This window comes from Entelurus aequoreus, linkage group LG07 (genome assembly GCF_033978785.1).
Source record: "Entelurus aequoreus isolate RoL-2023_Sb linkage group LG07, RoL_Eaeq_v1.1, whole genome shotgun sequence".
Classification (NCBI taxonomy): domain Eukaryota; kingdom Metazoa; phylum Chordata; class Actinopteri; order Syngnathiformes; family Syngnathidae; genus Entelurus; species Entelurus aequoreus.
The window spans coordinates 29873441-29892908 of NC_084737.1; the positions used below are offsets into that span (position 1 = coordinate 29873441).

The following is a 19468-nucleotide window of genomic DNA, read 5'->3' on the forward strand; positions in this document are numbered from 1 at the left end:
TGTGGTTGCTGCCTCTAAAGCATTATGTCGTGATTATTGTTGTTTGTGTTCTTATAGCACCTCTTTTTTGTCCTTGGATTTTGTGTGCAGTGCTTATATTGTGTTGTTTCATGGGGCTACTGTTGATTTTGTGTTATTACAGCAGTACATGGTGCTTATCTGTATATTATTATTATTATTATTATTATTATTATAACTATTAATATATAATGTCACTATACGCATGTACAATGAAATTACAAGTGTATCCTTCTCTGGTGCAGACATGCATTAGAAAACAGAATAATAGAAATAAGAAGGGAATAACAGGTGCATTGTTCAGACCTTGTGCCAAAAAGTAATATGGCAGTGTGGCTTATTGCACATTCCGTTCACATATTATCGTTATTTTTATGATCATTTGTACCCTGGATGCCAAGTATACCCGCAGCAATGTCGTTTCTTTGTGAAAGCGGTTAAATGTAAACATGCACAATGATGAGCTGATCATATACATGATGAGTGCAGGTGTGCGTGTATCCCTATAGGGCCTGGTGTCTGACCGCTGTGCAAAAGATGAAGGGGTTGGGGAGGGTGGGTGAGGAGGGGGTGGGGGGGGATGGGGTGACTACGATGGGGGTGGGAAGCTTAAAAAAAAAAAAAGGAAAAAAAAGAGCACGCAGCGTCTGTGACTGTGCCGGTGGAGCATGCACGCCAAGCTTTAAGTTTAGATAAGACACATGCACACATGAGCCGGACTTGAGCCTGCAGGGGGAAAACACGCAGCAGCAGCTCGGTCGAGAGGAAGTGCTCGGAGAGAGTGAGGCTGTCGCGGATCGTCCAAAGGGGCAGCGTTTCTTCCAGTTCCGGTTTTGTCTGTCTGCGTGTGTGTGTGTGCGCGCCGTGTGCGAGTTGGGACCCCCAAACAAAAGGCTGCCATCACCCCCCAACGGAAAGATCTTCCACCGCCGCCGCGCGTGTGTGTGTGTGTGTGTGTGTGTGTGCGTGCGTGCGAGCGAGGAAAAAGAGCCGAGCGTCAGACGCTCCGCTGGATGCAAAACCAAACATGAGCTCCTATTTTGTCAACCCTCTGTTCTCCAAGTACAAAGGCGGCGAGTCTCTGGAGCCAACTTACTACGACTGCCGGTTCCCACAGAGCGTCGCCCGCAGCCACACGCTGGTCTACGGACCCGGAGCGGCCGCGCCGGGCTTCCAGCACCCGTCTCACCATGTGCAGGACTTTTTCCACCACGGCACCAGCGGCATCTCCAACCCGGGATACCAGCAGAACCCGTGCGCCCTGGCGTGCCACGGCGACGCGGGCAAATTTTACGGATACGAAGCCCTGCCGAGGCAAACGCTTTACGGGAGCCAGCAAGAGGCGAGCCTGGCGCAGTATCCGGACTGTAAATCGTCGGGAGGCTCGAACCCTGGAGAAGGACAAGGCCACTTAAATCAAAACTCCTCTCCCAGCCTTATGTTCCCGTGGATGAGACCCCACGGTCAGAACCTGCTTTATTATTATCATTTTTATTATTAATATCACCTTATACGTGTGTGTGTGTGTGTGTGTTCATATGTCATAGAGGCATGTGTGTGTGTTACTGCAGTGCAGCACACATCATATTTGCTGCCAATTATCATGTATTTCATAACCTTGAAGAGATCTAAATGTATAGGAATGCGTAATGCATTATGCGTAATACACTATATTATAGTGTAATACGCATAGTGACTATAGTGCACGTTATACAGTAGATGTATGCATGTACCTCCACTATATGGGGCCTATATAAAACTGTGCGTAATGCTGCATACATATCAACCATATCATCTTTAATCATTCATGTTTTTCCAATCCAAGCGCCAGGACGACGCAATGGAAGGCAAACCTACAGCCGTTACCAGACCCTGGAACTGGAGAAGGAGTTCCTCTTCAACCCTTACCTGACCCGCAAGAGGAGAATCGAGGTGTCGCACGCCCTGAGCCTCACCGAGCGCCAGGTGAAGATCTGGTTCCAGAACCGCAGGATGAAGTGGAAAAAGGAGAACAACAAGGACAAGTTTCCGGGTCAGAGGGGAGAGGCCGAGGCCGAGGAGGAGGGCAACGAGGACGGTGAAGGGGAAGAGGTGGAAGAGAAGGAAGCGGAAGAGAAGGAAGAGAGCAAGGAGTGATTTTATGGTCCTTTTTATGGTTATATGGTCTGAAAAAGAGAAGGGGAGAAGGAAAAAAAAAGGTCTCATAAACCGAGCAGGAGTCACAAGAGCGTCATTTTTATGGCCACCCTTTCGTTTTGTCAAGTGGGAACAGGAATCCCCAACAATATTCCTGTCATCTATATGCACATTTCTCCCGTTATGACCCCCCCACCCCCCACACACACACACACACAAAAAATGGAAGCATTTGATTTTATATATTAGAGCTGCTGCCTTGGCAAAAAAAGAAATCAAAAAGGGAAACAAAACGCATGTTAGATTGAGGGGAAAAAATAGCCTATAGCTATATTTGTTTTTGTTTGGACACGTTTCTTTTAAATTGAACCCGCAGCTGTAAATATACAAAAAATATATAATAATAACACGTCTGTAAAATCAATGGGAGATTTGAGTATAGTTTGTACCACCACCCACTTCTGTTATTATATTATGATTATTATTGTCATTGTTACAGTTTTACTGTTTTTTTAAGCAGCCTCACACATTTTTATTTTGGAGGACGACCAGGTAATTACAATCGTTTGAAATTCTTTGATGCTACCTAAACCTAGGGATAATTGCAATAGAGATTTCTGAATATAGGGATTTCGTACGGTTTTTATTTCAAAGTGTTACACTTATTCCCATACACACACACACATGCGCATACACACACACCCACACACGTATACGCACGCAAAAACGTGTAACTATTAAGTTTTGTATGTAGCATTTACCCAACTATGTACACTTGTTGATGACAATTTTTTTGCGTTTTGGGAAGACAATTAGCTCCAAGCCAAGCAATTAAGAGATTGTTACCATGAGGCACTACCTAAACTTCCGAGCCTTGCCTTTGCAGAAATCCACGCAGGCACACCATAGTGGGCACACGGCTCTGAATGAACGACATTTCCCCAACAACTAAAACTGCCTAATAACGCACATTGACTGCGTGAACATGCAACAATTACAGCGAGTTTCCTTTTTTATTTGAACGTGCTGGTGATATAGAGTAGATGTTTTTATTGTTTTTTTTTTTTTTGCACTGAATATAACCTTTATGTACGTATTGTTATATATTGATGTTAACAGTTATGCTCGTTTCCTGGTGTTTCTCCTGTGAAAAACGACGTTGTGTCCCGCCATTGTTGATGTAAAGTCACAAATAAAGAAGATGGCTCCCTATCATGTCTCCTTCTTTTTTTTTATTATTATTTTTATTGCAGCCTCCAATTGATTGCCTCTTGGCTTGGCGCACGCACTAAAATGCATGCATGAATGACGCCTTTGGCTCGGAGGTTTTCCTAAAAAACAAAACAAAAAAACAACAACAAATTAAATAAAAAAAGCAAAACCCTGCTTTTTATCAGATTACCTCCACATATATGAGGCCAACATACTCACAAAAAATTACAAATAAAATAAACACAAGGTATTAATTTCTACCCAATTCACAGCATGCAAAATCTCCAAAACCAACCCTGCGGCGCAATGTGATGTATCCCTTTAATAACAATAATAACAACAATAAAACCCTCTTCAGGGAGGACATGAAACATTTTTAATGAATCTTAGCATGAGTTATGGTACTATTTGAGATCAACTCACATCCGCTGCATTATTAAAAGTGTTTTTGGAGTCACTATATAAAATTTAAAAAAAAAAAAAAAAACAAACAAAAAAACCTTAAGCAAGGTGTGGCGTGGAGCAGTACGAGTTCTGGAAGAATGTTCACACACTTCAAGCCAAACATACTGTAACTGTTGTGTAAATATTTGCAGCTGCATTGAAAGTCTGCTCTTATCAAATAGCAATTTCATTATTTACTATATATTTTTTTCTAGACCTCCTTTCGTTTAACCTACTTTTATCTTTTTTTATATTAAAACGTATATGTGATGTTTAGGCCTTTATTTTGAATGAAACACTTTTCAGCAGTGCATTTTTATTGATTTTGACTCACTTGAATTATTTACATGTATTCTAACGGGTGGATTTTGTTGAAATTGGATTATTTTGATAATTACAAAACATGTAATAAAGCCTCAGGGTTTGTTTAGTTGATTTTCTTGTTTCTTCTTCTTTACGTAATAATTCAGTCACCTGCTTGTTTACAGAACGAACTGCATGGACTTTGAAAATAGCATTAAAGTAAGAAAAAGTGCAAATATCTTTCGGATACTTGCAGTATTTCTCATTTGCGTGTTCAGAACAACACATGTTGGCTTACATAAGATACACATGTATTATTATTATTATTATTATTATTATTATTATATTCCCCCTCCCCCCCGTTTTGCCTGAACATTCCGGATGTGTCCTTAAGGTGACAAAATTTGCTCATTAGGCTATTGTGTGTTTTTTACCAGAGGGCTGACATCAGCACTAAAGTTTAGTGTACCTGTTGTAAACTTTATTGGCGGTGTAAAGACGAGGATCGGAAGCTTTTTGTGTGTGTTGTTGCGTCTTTTGTGTCTATGTGTGTGCTGGCTGGCTGGCCTCAGTGTGCACAAGACGGCCTGCAGGGATCTAGCACACCAAAGCTCCTCCAAGTGGGTAAGAATCTCATTCATTTTATCGTCAAATGAAGGAGGCTCATTTGTTGTTGTTGTTGTTTTAAATATATTGTGTTATTTGTATGCTTGGAGGAATTATATTTGCTACTGGGTGAATTTTTAATGCGTGGAGTTGCCGTCTTTGTTCTCTTGTGGTGACGCAATGAATTTCGTTTTTTCCCCAGTTTTTCAGTTTTTCTGCATTAGTATTGATGGTGTCAGATTAACACTTTGCTTGCTGGTGCGTCATCTCTGGAACACATTTTTTAAACGGTGAAGTTTATTACTACATACATGGCTGAAGTAATGCATGCACCTGATTGGCTGTGTAGAGTCACGTGATCAAGCATCAGCATCAATCTCTGTTTTTTTCCTTTATGTTTATTTCTCTCCACTTTTTCCACGCTCCAGCTTTCTTACACGAGCGTGCAGCGTGTCCACCAGGGGACCTGTCATAGTCCCTTCACATGTTTGACAGACAAATATCAGCATATATTTTCCTTTTTTTTAATTATTTTTTCCCCACACCTTGCATTTTCTATATTTGCTGCATTTGAAAAAAAAGAGGAGGATGGAAAAGATGGGTGCAAACATTCCTGGTTGTTAAAGAAAGAAATTTACAGCTGAGTAATAAAAGTTTACGACTCAAGGCTCGCTGTGATTGGCTGCGGCGAGCCACGTGGCTCACGCTGTATGAACATGAACTTTATGCTGTTGTCTATTCCCTGCTCCTTCCTTTGAATCGGCAGCAGAGCTGGCTGCAGCCCTGCAAACCCTTGCTTTTTCACCTCGAAAAAGATGAACCGCAAAAAAAAAGAAAAAGAAAATGTGCAGCCATTTTGCCGCTGATTCCGGTTCTCTCCACGGACTTCCTGGCAATGGGATCTTCCTCATGGCTGCCTCTGCGGTTATCCCCTCGGAAGGTGGTGGTGGTGGGGCGGGGTGGTGTGGGGGGGGTTAAAGACCCTCACAGCAGGCTGGATGCAGAGATGAAGAGATGTGCACCATTGTTGATGGCAACCGGAGAGACGCACCGCTCAGGTAGGACCGCTTATTCCTCTCCTTTCTATATGCTGCTGCGCATGGCCACATAGGCGGCCTCCCTGGGGGTGTTGCTGTATACCACCATGCAGATGCGTGTGCGTGGGAGATGATGTTCAAGCTGCGTGTGCACTGGCTGGTGGTCTATATGCTGACTGCACACTCCGAATGCAACCTATTGTGTTGTTATTGACAACCCAGTGTGATATATAACATATATAATATAATCATATAGATGAGTCCTGCTTTGCAGTTATATCTCCTGCAAACTTGTTAGTCACTTTTTATTTTTTGCAAGCATCTGCCAACAGGCTGCTGTGTAACACACACACACACACACACACACACACACACACACACACACACACACACACACACACACACACACACACACACACACACACACACACACACACACACACACACACACACACACACACACACACACACACACAGTGACACTGTGTGGCACTTCCCCACAGTGCCCCCTAGCGACCTGCCGGGTTTTGCAATGTGGAAGTGGGCGGTGCTGCTGTTGTGGCGTAGTTGTTTATAGCCGCTTCACTGCTGACGTCAGCTGACCCACTTGTGTGTGTGTGTGTGTGTGTGTGTGTGTGCGTGCGTGCGTGTGTCTGCGACGCTGTCTGTTTTTCTCATGCCGATCCTCTCACATGGGCGTTATTTTGCAGTGTGCTCTGTAGGCTATTCAAGTACATTGTGTTGTTGTTGTTTTTTCTGTGCGTGACAAACTCACTTCACACCTTGATGTTTGCAATATGTTGTATTTATTGTTCTTCGTGCAAGGTTGCATTATGGAATATTGTATTCATGGCGGCCAATGAGGGGTATATAGATAGCGTGTCAAGGAGCAAATACATCAAAAATGTCATCAAACACATTCCAGGTTACTTTTTTTTTTCTTTTCTTTTTCCTCTGAAGGAAGTAGACAAAAATCCCAGCTTGCATGTGCAGAAAGCAGCTGCGGTGTGTGTGTCCTTGTGTGTGTGTGTGTGTGTGTGTGACTTGTCTTTTGATTTAAAATTAAGGCCCTGAACACTTAAACACATTTTCTTTCATATGCAAACACAACTGTATTTTTGGAGTGTGCATATGCAATTTGTGTGTTGTTTATTTAAACAGAGGTTCATCAGAGTAAATTTGCTAGTTTTAGTTTTAAAGTTATTTTTCAACTGTAATCCCTTGGTATTTAAAAAAAAAAAATGCAATATGTTATAATTTAAAAGTGTGTGTGCGTGTGTGTGCGTGGGTCCCATGCAACAATCAACCCGTTTTGTAATGGTGTTATCCTTGCATATTTTAATCCTGAGCTGTTTCGTGTATAGTTTGTTGTCCCCTCGGCTGCATGTTCTTGCTGCAACAGTCCACTCCTGTGCCTGCAGAGAGAAGCAAATGCAGTCCATTTTAAATGTAATACACAATAATTCCAGTGTGTTTGGACTTAAAAGGAGAAAAGTGTAATTTTTTTTTTTTGTGTAGTGTTGCATAAAGCTCCATTGAAGTCGTGCATCTGTCCCCATCACCACATTAGGAAATCCCAACAGGGCAAAAAAACTTTTGCCCTCTAATGGTCCTAATTTATGATGTGTGGATCAACATGCCGCTCGTTGGGCACCGGCTTCCTGAGTGCTTAACGAGCATAAAGTCGAACACTTCCGGACGTAATTGGGCCAGCCTGCGACGGTAAAGTGCCTATAGATGGCTTTACATTGTTAGAACGGGAATTAGTCCTTATTAGTAAGGGAGGGAAAAAAAGGCAGGAAAATGCCTGTGCTTGCCAGGTTTTAGCTCCCTGGCTGTGTTTTAATCATGACAGATCATGTCGAAATTGTACAATTGCCATCTAACTAACAGCGTGTGAGTTTAAGTAATAGCTTGCTTGCATGCACCAAACACTGTAAATGGGCCTATATAGCAGACGGTTCGTTCAATGCTAACAACCCTTAAAAAGTAATGAGATTATAATGTCACATGATGTTAATATTACCTAATTATTATCCTTTTCGTGCTGAGGAAAAAAAAATATGTGCGCAAAAGTGGACCAAAAGGTGCCTTTCGGTGCCGCTCCTCCGTGTGATGCGCCTCATGGGCCGCAATAAAACACTAAAACGCGGGGGAAAGAATGACCTTTCTAAATGTGCACAGTGACACAACCTCTGCTGCATTCCAGCCTCAGTCCACACATTGACTTTACACTGCAGCTTTTATTTACAACCCACTTTACGGCCTTTTTAAGCGAGCGCCTTCCACGTGAATATTGGAACTTTCCCCCCACGCCCCAAAAAAAATTATATTGTACAGTAAAAAAAAAAAAAAAAACAGTTTATATTTACTCACCTCTAAAATTAATACGATTCATGCTGTTCGTGTTTTATCGTTGAAATTTGCACAGGCTGGATAATTACAAACTCCTTTATCAGCCTTTTGCTGCAAATTTGCGCACGTCACATATGGCCCACGAATAGGGCGAATAGGACGTTTTATGGCAACAGACACTTCCTCCTCGCCTTTGTTGTCTCTTTTATGGGCTATCCAGGCTTCCAAACACCACAGCAAACATGTACGTCCATGTTTCCAGTCATCAGCCTACTCAACAAATCAATGGCTTGCTTGCATTAACTCCCACAACATTGTTTTAATGCCAACGATGTTCTAATATTTACCTGTCAAAAACCTTGCATTTAATTGTGTTTGTTTTGAGGCATTAAAAAAAGTCAAATTTCACTTCCCTTCTATAGTATATTCACCCTGACAAAGCACAAAAGTGGGTGAAAATTACAATATCCGTTTTTTGACTTGTCCAAATCACTGTGCGCGCAAGTTTCACATCTTTGCGGAGCACCTCAAAAAGCAATTTCCAAACCCATCATTTGCTGCTCAGATAATCATCAGTTTGTCTCCTCTACCCCCCCCCCCCCACTCCCACCCCTTTGGTGCGTGTCACAAGAATGTACAAGTATGACGACTCAGTGTACTTTAATTGCTGCAACTTGTATTGTATTTCAACTCCAAAGTATGTGCGTAAAACGGCCGATTAAACATGTGTTGGTCATTTCTTCCCCTTTTTCCTATATACCCGCACTGATAATGTTCATAAAAGCAAATTATTATTACTATTACTATTTTTTTGTTGTTGTTGCTTTTGCATGCAGTTGCTGCAGAGATAGTTGCTGGTGAGCTGGGAAACGTCCCTTGTTTTATTGCCCTCACACAAGAGAGACCATAAACGCATTCTTACCACCTCCCCCTGCATGTTCACTGCAAAAGCGTTGGGAAATTGCTCACAACAATTCACATTAAGTGACCATTTTAATATGGGATGTGCTATATCCTGTTTGGAGAAGACACACACACACATATATATATATATATATATATATATATATATATATGGAATATTTAGTCCACACACAAGGACTTATTAGTTAACACATTTGTGCATGATTTAAATGTAAATAGCTGCATCAGAAAGTGCCAATAGTAGCTTTATACTCAACCAAACTCAACTGTGTGTCACTTCCAGTGTTTATCGGCATTTTGCAGTAATGCTCCAGCTCTCGGCTAAAAGCTACAGTTTCTCCTCCACTCCTGCCTCCCCATTGGCGGAGCGGGGTCAGCTGACTTTGTCATATTGTCTCTGAGCGAGCCAAGCCTCGGCTATAACACTCGGCTTTGTGCGTCTTAACCGGAGATTGCAAATTAATAATATTGCATCCTCCAAGTGTATAGCGGAGAGGCAGAAAAAGTCGCGGTGGGTTACAGAGTGGGGGTTTATAGGAGCAAGGGAGGGGGGGTAAAAAAGACAGAAGAAGAGCTTTGCAGGAGAAAGGTGTGGTTGTCTGACACAAGCGGGAGGGAGATTTACTAGGAAGGGAGCGATAAAGAAGTGGGGAGAGTTGGAGAAGAAGGGTTACAAGGCAAGGTATGAATTCTTATTTCGCAAACCCGTCGCTCTCCTGCCATTTATCCGGTGGCCAAGAGGTTTTGCCCAACGTGCCCATCAACTCCAGCACCTATGACACAGTCAGACATTTCTCGTCCTACGGAGCCGCGGTGACCCACCAGAACCATCGGATATACGCGCCTTTCTACTCGCCTCAAGACAACGTGGTGTTCGGCTCGGGCCGGACTCAGTATGACTATGGATCAAACGTCTTCCTGCAGGACAAGGACGTGCTGCCCAGTTGCAGGCAAACAAACATGCACGGCGCGCAGAGCCACATCGGCCAAGACTACACGTTGGACCAGAGCAGGGCGGCCCAGGAGCAGAAGAGCAACGTCCCGATCTACCCGTGGATGCAGCGCATGAACTCACACAGCGGTGAGTTTTACTAGCAGCAAATAAATTAAGGAAATGGGCCCGTTTTACGATATGTCTCACCAAGAGAGTAAGCTACTTTTTATGGCCCCATAAAACATGACTGTATCTCCTTGACTTGGAGATGGGCCCTTTTGCATGTGCAAACAAACAGATTTTATTTTTTTTAAAAAAAGAAGCAAAGTAATTTTTGATACAGCAAATACTTAACTTTAAATAATTGGTGATTTTTTTTTTTTTCTGGACCTCAGCAGGAGTGGGCTACGGGACGGACCGACGCAGGGGACGTCAAATCTACTCCCGCTACCAAACACTAGAGCTGGAGAAGGAGTTCCACTTCAACCGCTACCTGACCAGGCGCAGACGCATCGAGATCGCCAACGCGCTTTGCCTGACCGAGCGCCAGATCAAGATCTGGTTCCAGAACCGGCGCATGAAGTGGAAGAAGGAGAGCAACCTGACCTCCGCGGTGCAGGCCGGCGCGGGGGGCGAATCCACGGCGGCGTGCACGACGACGACGCAGGACGAGGACCGCGGTGGCGCAGTTGAAGAATGCAAAGAGGAGGATGATAAGAAGAAGGAATAGCTGCAGATTAAAAAAAAAAAAAAGCAACCCCAACATTACTACCTAAAAAAATGGAGCTGAAAGGGACGACACTGCATGACTGCCCCCTCCTCTCTATGTCATGACAACAAAATCATTTCAGCCACATTATGAACCCTCTTATGGATCACTTTTGTTTTTTTGTTTTTTTTTTACCTTGTAAGTGCCACACTTGTATTGTGCAAATGATAATAATAATAAAAAAAACCGAAGTATTAATTGCTGTATTTCCAATGCCAGTATTTATCCCACACGCATCAATGTGAAGAAGTCTCTGCTCACCAAATTCAGTGTTATGTTTAGCCTCTACATTCCACGGAAGAAAGACAAGAAGGATAAAGTCACAGTGTAAAAAAACAAAACCTTGAATATGTGAACATATAAATTGCAGAATCTTGATAATTGCACCACTATAGACAGTACACACAAAATTATATATATATATATATATATATATATATATATATATATATATATATATATATATATATATTATATATATATATATATATATATATATATATATATATATATATATATATATATATATATATATATATATATATACCTGTAAATATAGGCCAATCAGACAGAAAATTATAATATGCAAAGCCTCTCTGAATTGATGTGCATTTATCTTGCTAGACAAAGCATAAACACAAAATTGGCTTAAAGTCCCCTTTTATTTTGACCCAAATATTCATTGTGAAATAGGTTTGTACACGTCTTCGATTTTTATTTTTTTTTATCTTTTGGAAAAGTTCCTGTTTTGTCATAGTTGTGTATCATGGAATAAAATACTTTGTAAAACAGTCACTCGTGCATATGTGTGTTTATTTTCCAAGGTGGATGGTCCTAATGGGGACTTTATTGTGATGATGATGATGGGGGGGGGGGGGGGGGGTTGACAATGTCACCTTCGCAGGTATATTGCAGGTCAAAATCAGACAGGGAAATAATCAGAATGTGGTGTTTGTGCAACTAAAATACAAGCCCACAGCTTCATTTAGAATAGTATAATCTGATCTGTCTTGAAATGTGAGTTATTATTGTTATTAATGTTTTTTAAAGGGTTACAGTGGGACTTTTATGAGCGTGTGTCCGGCCCGAACCGTCTTGCCCCATTCCAAACACCAGATGACGCTCTTGTCCTACTGTCTTGCCTTTATTTCTCGTGGAAATACCCCCCCCCCCCCAACACCCCCACCCCTCAACACCCCCCACACCTTCCAACCCCCCCCCCCCCCCCCCCCCCTCCAACAAGCACCCGCAGCAGCAGCTCGAAGTTACTGGACACGTTTTTGCTATTCATCAATATCTCCATTGAGCATCAACGCCAATTTATGACTGGCCAACATGATCACGTGATCCCATACGAATAGACCATATTTGGGCAGCGCGCATCGGATCAAGAATAAAAAAAAAGAGATAGCAAAGGCTTCTCCACCTATAAATCCTGGATTATTTTTTTTTTTTTTTAGAAAGGAGAGGCTGATTTTTTTTTTTTTTTTTCTCTTTCCAAAAGCGGCTACTAGAAATGATCAACACAAATAAGGGAATAAGAGCGACGTCTATCCACGCAGGCTGAAAGTGTAAATCTCTCCAAAATGAGCTCCTACGTTGACAGCTGCAATGTGAGGCAAGCGGGCGAGACAAGCTCTGCCATGTTTGGCTACGGCGCGGCGGGGCGAGGACCCAGCCTGTGCCACGGAGGTGTCAGCGTGGGCGCCGTGTTTACGCGTCCCGTCCCCGCTGCCGGCTCGCTACGACGGGACGACATGCAAGCGAGCCTGAGAGGGAGCCCGATGGTGTCCGCGGGTCCTCACATGAGCTCCGACCTGTGTGGCAGCACCGTGGGGCTGCTCTCGGACATAGCCCCGGAGAGGGGCGTCAAATCCGGCGTCAGTCGGAGTCAGGAAGGCGGCAGAAGTGCGGAAAACGCGCAAATGGTCAACGGCGGCCAGCAGCAGCAGCAGCAGCAGCAGCAGCACAGCGAGCATGGACCACAGATTTACCCCTGGATGACCAAACTGCACATGAGCCACGGTAAAGTTAGTCTCTTTCAGGCTGCTCCACTTTCCCTCTCGAGTTTTATAGCCAAACGCAGGAAATAATAAAAACTCGCGGTCATAAATTTTATGACAAAGGCATCCATTGCTCGTAAACCTGCTCTATTACGGCGAAGAGGTGATCTGAAGGCTGATTTATTGAGCAGTAATTGGATCAGAGGATCAAACTGTGACAAAATTATCAAATTATATTGGAAATTCTCCTCCAAGTATTATCATCTTTATTGCTTCTTTTTTGTACGCCCCGTATAGTACGCGCGTTAATTCCAGTGTGTGTGTGTGTGTGTGTGTGTGTGTGTGTTTGTGTATAAGAGAGAGTGCAGCTTTAGCCTTAAATTGAACTTTGGGGAAACACCAATGACCTGACCCGAGCGTGAACTTTTCACCTCGAAAAAGATTTGAATAGGCGTGCAACCTTTTTCCACGCACTGGAGCCAGGAGTTGGCTGCAGGCTGCAGATGGACAGTGGGCCACTTTGACTGCAAAATGCTAACGTTTGTATGCAAACGTGCAGGCAGGGAGATGGCAGGGACTCTGTATTAAAATACAAGACAGCAGGCCTGTCTTTTTTTTTGTAGCTTCTGCTAAGGCAATGGTAAACATTGAAATTATACAAGAGAATCTTTGATATTTGTCACGTTGTTTTATATAATTATTTTCATTACTCCACTCACTGCTATAGGCCGAGGCCAGTGAGCGAGAAAGTAAGGCCAAGATAACTTTAATAATAAATCATGCAAATATTTATTTTTTATTAAAACCTATATTTACATGATTAGAAATAATTTCCACAGCAAAAATGTGCATTAGTACATAAGTCAAGTGACCCTATATTCGACACACACAAACACACACACTCTAATGAGGTCCAAGTAGTACCAAGCAATTGACTATCACCAATAAATTACGACTTTAGCGTTCAATTAAGTCAACATTTCAGACCAGTATATATTTAGTCTGAATGTGCTTTTTTTTTTTAAAGAAAAGAAAATACTCATAATAAATGTTGTATTTATTTTTTGTTATTTTTTTCAACACTTTCCTGTCTTTCACACATGCAGGATGATAACTTAAACACACTGTAAAAAGAGGACTTCGCAAAATTATTTCACAGTAAAATTCTTCCATCAAAATGTATTGCAACTTTACAACAAGTACTGCAAACATTACAGTAGGCTTATATTTTACAGCATTTAATTTCAGAGTAAATTTGTGAAAGTAATAGGAATACTGTGCGTTTTCAATGAACAATTACAGGGTATGCAAAACTTATTCTGGAACGAATTACCACTAAAAGACACGTTTAGGGGGAAATCAGCTTTGCTTCTTCCTACTCCTTTTAAGATATGTTAATTGTGCAAATATAACCACGTGTTAAATGTTTTTTTCCAATGTAACCTGTCAAACATGTCTGAAACAAATCAATCAAAACCCTACCTGTTCATGTTTTGAACGACACTGCAAGAGAGGTGTGCATTTGGAGGATTTAAAAACGTATATTAGTGTTCTTTCCCGTTACCTATAGCCGTGAGAATCCACATATAAGACACAAGTCTCAATATGATGCAGTAAACCAATCAAAAACCTATTTAAAAACGATATCATGATTGAATATGAATCTGAACTTAATATACTATATATATATATATACATATATATTTCTGTTTGGATGGCTTCAGGCAAAATATTAAGAAATAAAGAATAAAATACGGTTATTTCTCTGTTTAGTTTTTCAATGTCGCTTAAATTAATCCACTAAACTAAACTGTGGTGCGTCAAACATAATAAACATATTTGGCCTCATATATGAAGGGGTTCATTGTGCAAGGGGTCCTAAATATATATAGTGCTTCTATTTGACAGGGATTCTTCGTCACATTTATTTCCCTTTACTGACTGCTAACTCTTCATTGTATAACACCCTAGAATCAGAGGGCAAGCGCTCTCGGACCAGTTACACCCGCTACCAGACTCTGGAGCTGGAGAAGGAGTTCCACTTCAACCGTTACCTGAGCCGCCGTAGGCGCATCGAGATCGCGCACACCTTGTGCCTGAACGAGAGGCAAATCAAAATCTGGTTCCAGAACCGAAGAATGAAGTGGAAGAAGGACAGTAAAATGAAAGTGAAGGAATAAAAAGTGCCCTGGGTGAGAAGCCAGCCTGACCTCCGGATGAACTGCGGGCAGCAGTGACATCATGACACCGCCCTGCGCAGCTCTTCATCACCAATTATGTGTCGCTCTTTGCAGTGCCGGGGACCTAATATATCGAATATCACTCACATTGATCAATTGGTTTACATTACTAAATTAATTAGGCCGATGCGACGATGAGCCCATTTTGGAGGACAAGGGGTTGAGGGTCCACAAAGGCAAAACCACATAAAAAAAAGTGTTGTATTTGAAAGTGTGGTGCGTTCAAGTGAACCCGTATATTTCGTGACTGACTGAAGTATCTTTGTAGGCTAACTGTGTATATGTAACGTGATGATTTTGTGACGCGCAAGGAAATTAGACGCATCAATGTTGACTATTAACCAATAAAATTTGATCATACATCCATGATGGCTTTTGTTTTTGTTGTAAAAATAGAATAATCAGGTTGCAATACTGTTCGGAAGCCACAGTCTTTTTTTCTTCTTTTTTTTTTACAGTGTGACAAACGTGCTATGAAGTTTAAGGCCCCTATAAAACTTTATTGCCCCCGTTTCCAGACAGACTGCGTTTCCTGTTTTGCCCGGAGAAGGAAGCGAGGTCCTCGCCTGTGATAATACACCCCCCACCCCTTCCCAAACAACAACCTGGGATGCCAAAGTCTGCTTTCCTGCATCATCACCGCAGCCCATATGGCCGCTTTATTTCATGCATATACAGGACAGCAATTAGTTTTTTTTAAAGGAATTAAAACATCCAATAAAAGTGCATGCACTCACCTTTTTATGACTCCTTTAAAACTCCCAAAGACACGCAGCGTCCATGCACTTCCTATCTCTGCAGGGCCTGCAACAATGTATTGAATCCCCCCTCTTTTTTTTTCTTTCTCCCCCAAGTGTCTTCTTTTTGGGCTATTTTAAAGTTTACAAGGTTACATATGCCAATTGCCGCGAGCAGGCCACGTGAATGGTGCTTAGGAAACACGTGGTGTCATTTAAGTGGCTTTTATGGCCTGCAAGAGCTGACAAACCTTCGATATATACACATCATATATAATGTTAACTGTCCTGCAAGCCCAGCTGCTGGCTTCGCCTTATCTGAGGCCAGATAGGGTTTGGTGGCGGTGGGGATAAGGTGCCGGTCCATACGGAACCTGGACGGGTCTCAAGTAAGTTGCCGAATTATTTCTTCCACTTCATGACCTAAATTGTTTGATTTGAGTGGATCGTTGACTTCATTCAATTCCATTCATTCAAATGAGGTCATGAGGGCAATTGTCTGGTTTTATTCGTCAATATTTATTTTTAATTCGTTGTTTCATAATGTTCCTCAGTGTTTATATTATTTGATACATTAATATATACAAACAAAATTTAAACCAATAAGAAAATTGTGGGTATAGAGAACATACTGTATATTTTCTTTTGGTAACACTTTAGTATGGGTAACATTTTCTAAGTACGAAATACTTAATTTAGAGTTATTTGGACACTAGGGGGACATATAAGGGTTAGGGTTACTAATAAGCAATAATTCTGAGGTTATTGAGGGAAGACTCTTAGTTAATGGCTTACTGGTTGTATAATAAGGCCATGCAGAATAAGGCATTAATAATATGTTGCTAATTTGCATGTTAATAAGATACTAATTAATGGTGAATATGTTCCCCATACTAAAGTGTTACCTTTCTTTTTAATAAAAGATACGAACACTTTGCAACACGGATGTTATTTTTGAGGCAATCCAATTTGTTGATAATGAGATGTACCTTGGCACTATAACAAGTGTGTGTGTGTGTGAGTGTGTGTGTGTGTGTGTGTGTGTGTGTGTGTGTGTGTTTGTGTGTGTGTGTGCAAGAACTGTGAGTAACTTTGCATAGTCACAGTCGTTCGTGAAAAGTCGAAAACTGCAGTGAAGGGTTCCTGTTTGCCAATGTTGTTGTTTTGCTTGTTTTCTCATTGATGCTTTTATTTATTTTTTCTGTATTGTGTAGTTATAATGATATGCTTTTACTTGTAATTGTATTGAGTTTGTGGACCCCATGAAGAGTAGTGGGTTGTTGTGGCAGCCAGCTAATGGGGATCCTTAATAAAAAATCAAATCAAAACCAAATGTTATGCACGTGTGAGAAATGTCATTAATAAGGCTGTTTGTATTTTGTTGTAGATTTCAAAGAAGACGCCATTACGTCTCATTACTTGATCAAGAGTGTGTATTCTTATATGCTCGTGCACTGTGTGTATAGGCTCGGCAGAGCCACAAGTTGCTCGACTATAGTTGTTTCCTCGTCTGGAGTCTGCAAGTTCTACTTTTGTTTTGCACCCCATGGCAAGACTTGTGTGTGTGTCTGTGCTTTTTAAGCATTGCCAAATTGTTTGTGTACTCTGGTTTGTGGTGGTGCAGGCTGATGCGTAATACTCTTCCAATAGGGGGCACTGTGTAACACATTCCTCATGCGTGTGTGTGTGTGTGTGTGTGTGTGTGTGTGTGTGTGTGTGTGTGTGTGTGTGTGTGTGTGTGTGTGTGTGTGTCTTCGTGTCACGGCTGTATTTTGTCTAATAAGAGGAAGCTATTGTTTTGAGCACCTTAACAGTGCATTTGATCATTATTTTAGAAGCCCAACAAACTATAATAGAACACCCATTAAGCTGAAACGCACAATGTTATGGTCGCTTTGCTGCACATTATATTGCATTCATCTATTTTAGTAGCATTGACGTTAAAAGTGAAGCAACCCAAACATCCGCTTTCACTGCCAGGCTGCGTGCTTTTTGTTCCATTCCCTGACCTGTGATGTTGTCATTATCATTATTCAAGCAGCAGAGGTCACTTCCGGGTGACTTTTCCTTTGTCTCAGCCCAAAATAAGACCCATCAAGTCCCAGTGTATCATAACGCAACCCTAATGTTTTTACAATGTGAACACAAAGTAATTTTAGTCTGCATGGCTCATGTGTTATAGAGTGAATTCATTTTCTATTCATAGAATATTAGCCCAGGGAAGAACCAAAAATGCTTTAAGATTTATGTTGACTTTCTTTAAACCACCCTAAATTTTTCTCCTCGGATCATTCAGTTTGTTTTTTACAGCCTCCCCAGGACATCATCACCAAATTTGGTAATACATCATGAATTAATATTTATAAATTAAAACAACAGTCAACGCAACATATCACAATGATATAAGATATTTCCTGTAATTAAAAGTTACCTTTGATATTATTTAATGTGCCCGTCACTTAAGGGTTAGTGGGTTTCCTGTTAATTTAGATTATTAAAAAAATATGTTTATTAATGTATTTATTTCAGATGCATTAAGCAAGTAGTGTGTATTATTTGTTTGTATTATATTTAAAAAAATCACAATTTATTTTGATATATGTAAACATGTTTACATATATGTGAAGTGAAGTGAAGTGTGAAGTGATTTATATTTATATAGCGCTTTTTCTCTAGTGACTCAAAGCGCTTTACATAGTGAAACCCAATATCTAAGTTACATTTAAACCAGTGTGGGTGGCACTGGGAGCAGCATATATATATTAAGAATACGTTGCATACTTTTTTTGTATAAATATTCTGCTCCCTAATGCAATAAGGCCAGTATAGAATCACTTATGTATGCAAATAATTAAAAAAAAAAAAAAAGGGTCAAAACGTTTTTACATTTTTATTATATAATTTTATATACTATATTTCCTATCATATTATACTTGTATCTTGTATTTATAGGGATATTGTATTGATCATTTACATGTTAGCCACTGAAGACAAAGTAAGCAAGTGAGTGTAAAATGAAATGTATATATGCTTATATACCTTATATAAAGTAGGCTTTCAACATTTCTAATGAAATTGGAATTAAAATTAAATCAAAAAAGTTTTACATCATTTTTATTAAGTTTTTTAAAATTTAATTTCATATAAAATGCATGCACTTGTAAAGAAACCAATCACATGGTCATTATAAAGACTCTTAATAATGATGGACACATAAAATAGTACTTCCACATGCTAGGATATATATATATAGGACGATAGTATCTAAATAATTTACATGCATTTACAGTATTGGAAGAACTTTACCTTTATTGGTAAAAATAGTGCTAACTATTTTGAATGCAATAAGAATATGCATGTTTTAGCCCCATAGTTTCATCTTAAAACATATGTTCCTTGCACCATGTTTGATGTCAATGTTTCTTTGTGTTTTCCAGAAGCAGTCTATACGGAAGAGGGAGTGTGTGCATGTGTGGGGTCCTGCGTGGATGTGTCGCCTGTCCACCTGTCTCCATGGAGGAGATCTGACACTTCTTGCAGCTTCTCATGTGCTTGAAGACCAACAGCTGCCTCCCTGCCTCTTCACTCCCCATGGAAACGGTTAGAGGCTTGTGTTGTGTATTTAAAGCAAAACCTTGTGTTTGTATTTTACTGCATTTCCAGCATATGTTGTGCAAACTACTTAGTTATTTCAAGTTGGACTGGTAGAGACTTAATGAACCGCAAGGTTTTTTTTATAATGAAGTGCAA

The 19468-nt window shown here is 40.9% G+C and overlaps 3 protein-coding genes across 4 annotated transcripts; all 3 read left to right on the plus strand.

Annotated features, from left to right (window-relative positions):
• Positions 1 to 774: 774 nt before the first annotated feature.
• hoxc8a (homeobox C8a) lies at positions 775 to 3506 on the plus strand. The gene is made up of 2 exons (XM_062053193.1): positions 775 to 1481; positions 1844 to 3506. The coding sequence occupies exons 1-2, from the start codon at positions 1046 to 1048 to the stop codon at positions 2152 to 2154; spliced, it is 747 nt and encodes a 248-aa protein (XP_061909177.1). The 5' UTR covers positions 775 to 1045; the 3' UTR covers positions 2155 to 3506.
• A 6117-nt stretch (positions 3507 to 9623) lies between these two features.
• On the plus strand, positions 9624 to 11109 carry hoxc6a (homeobox C6a). Of its 2 annotated transcripts, none has more exons than XM_062052007.1 (2): positions 9624 to 10116; positions 10365 to 11109. In XM_062052007.1, the coding sequence occupies exons 1-2, from the start codon at positions 9720 to 9722 to the stop codon at positions 10697 to 10699; spliced, it is 732 nt and encodes a 243-aa protein (XP_061907991.1). In that variant the 5' UTR covers positions 9624 to 9719; the 3' UTR covers positions 10700 to 11109. The 2 variants fall into 2 exon arrangements, with proteins under 2 accessions (XP_061907991.1, XP_061907992.1); XM_062052008.1 differs by having other exon boundaries at positions 10368 to 11109.
• Positions 11110 to 12220: 1111 nt separating this feature from the next.
• On the plus strand, positions 12221 to 15544 carry hoxc5a (homeobox C5a). Its single transcript, XM_062052009.1, has 2 exons — positions 12221 to 12763; positions 14713 to 15544. The coding sequence occupies exons 1-2, from the start codon at positions 12325 to 12327 to the stop codon at positions 14919 to 14921; spliced, it is 648 nt and encodes a 215-aa protein (XP_061907993.1). The 5' UTR covers positions 12221 to 12324; the 3' UTR covers positions 14922 to 15544.
• The last annotated feature ends 3924 nt before the right edge of the window (positions 15545 to 19468 follow it).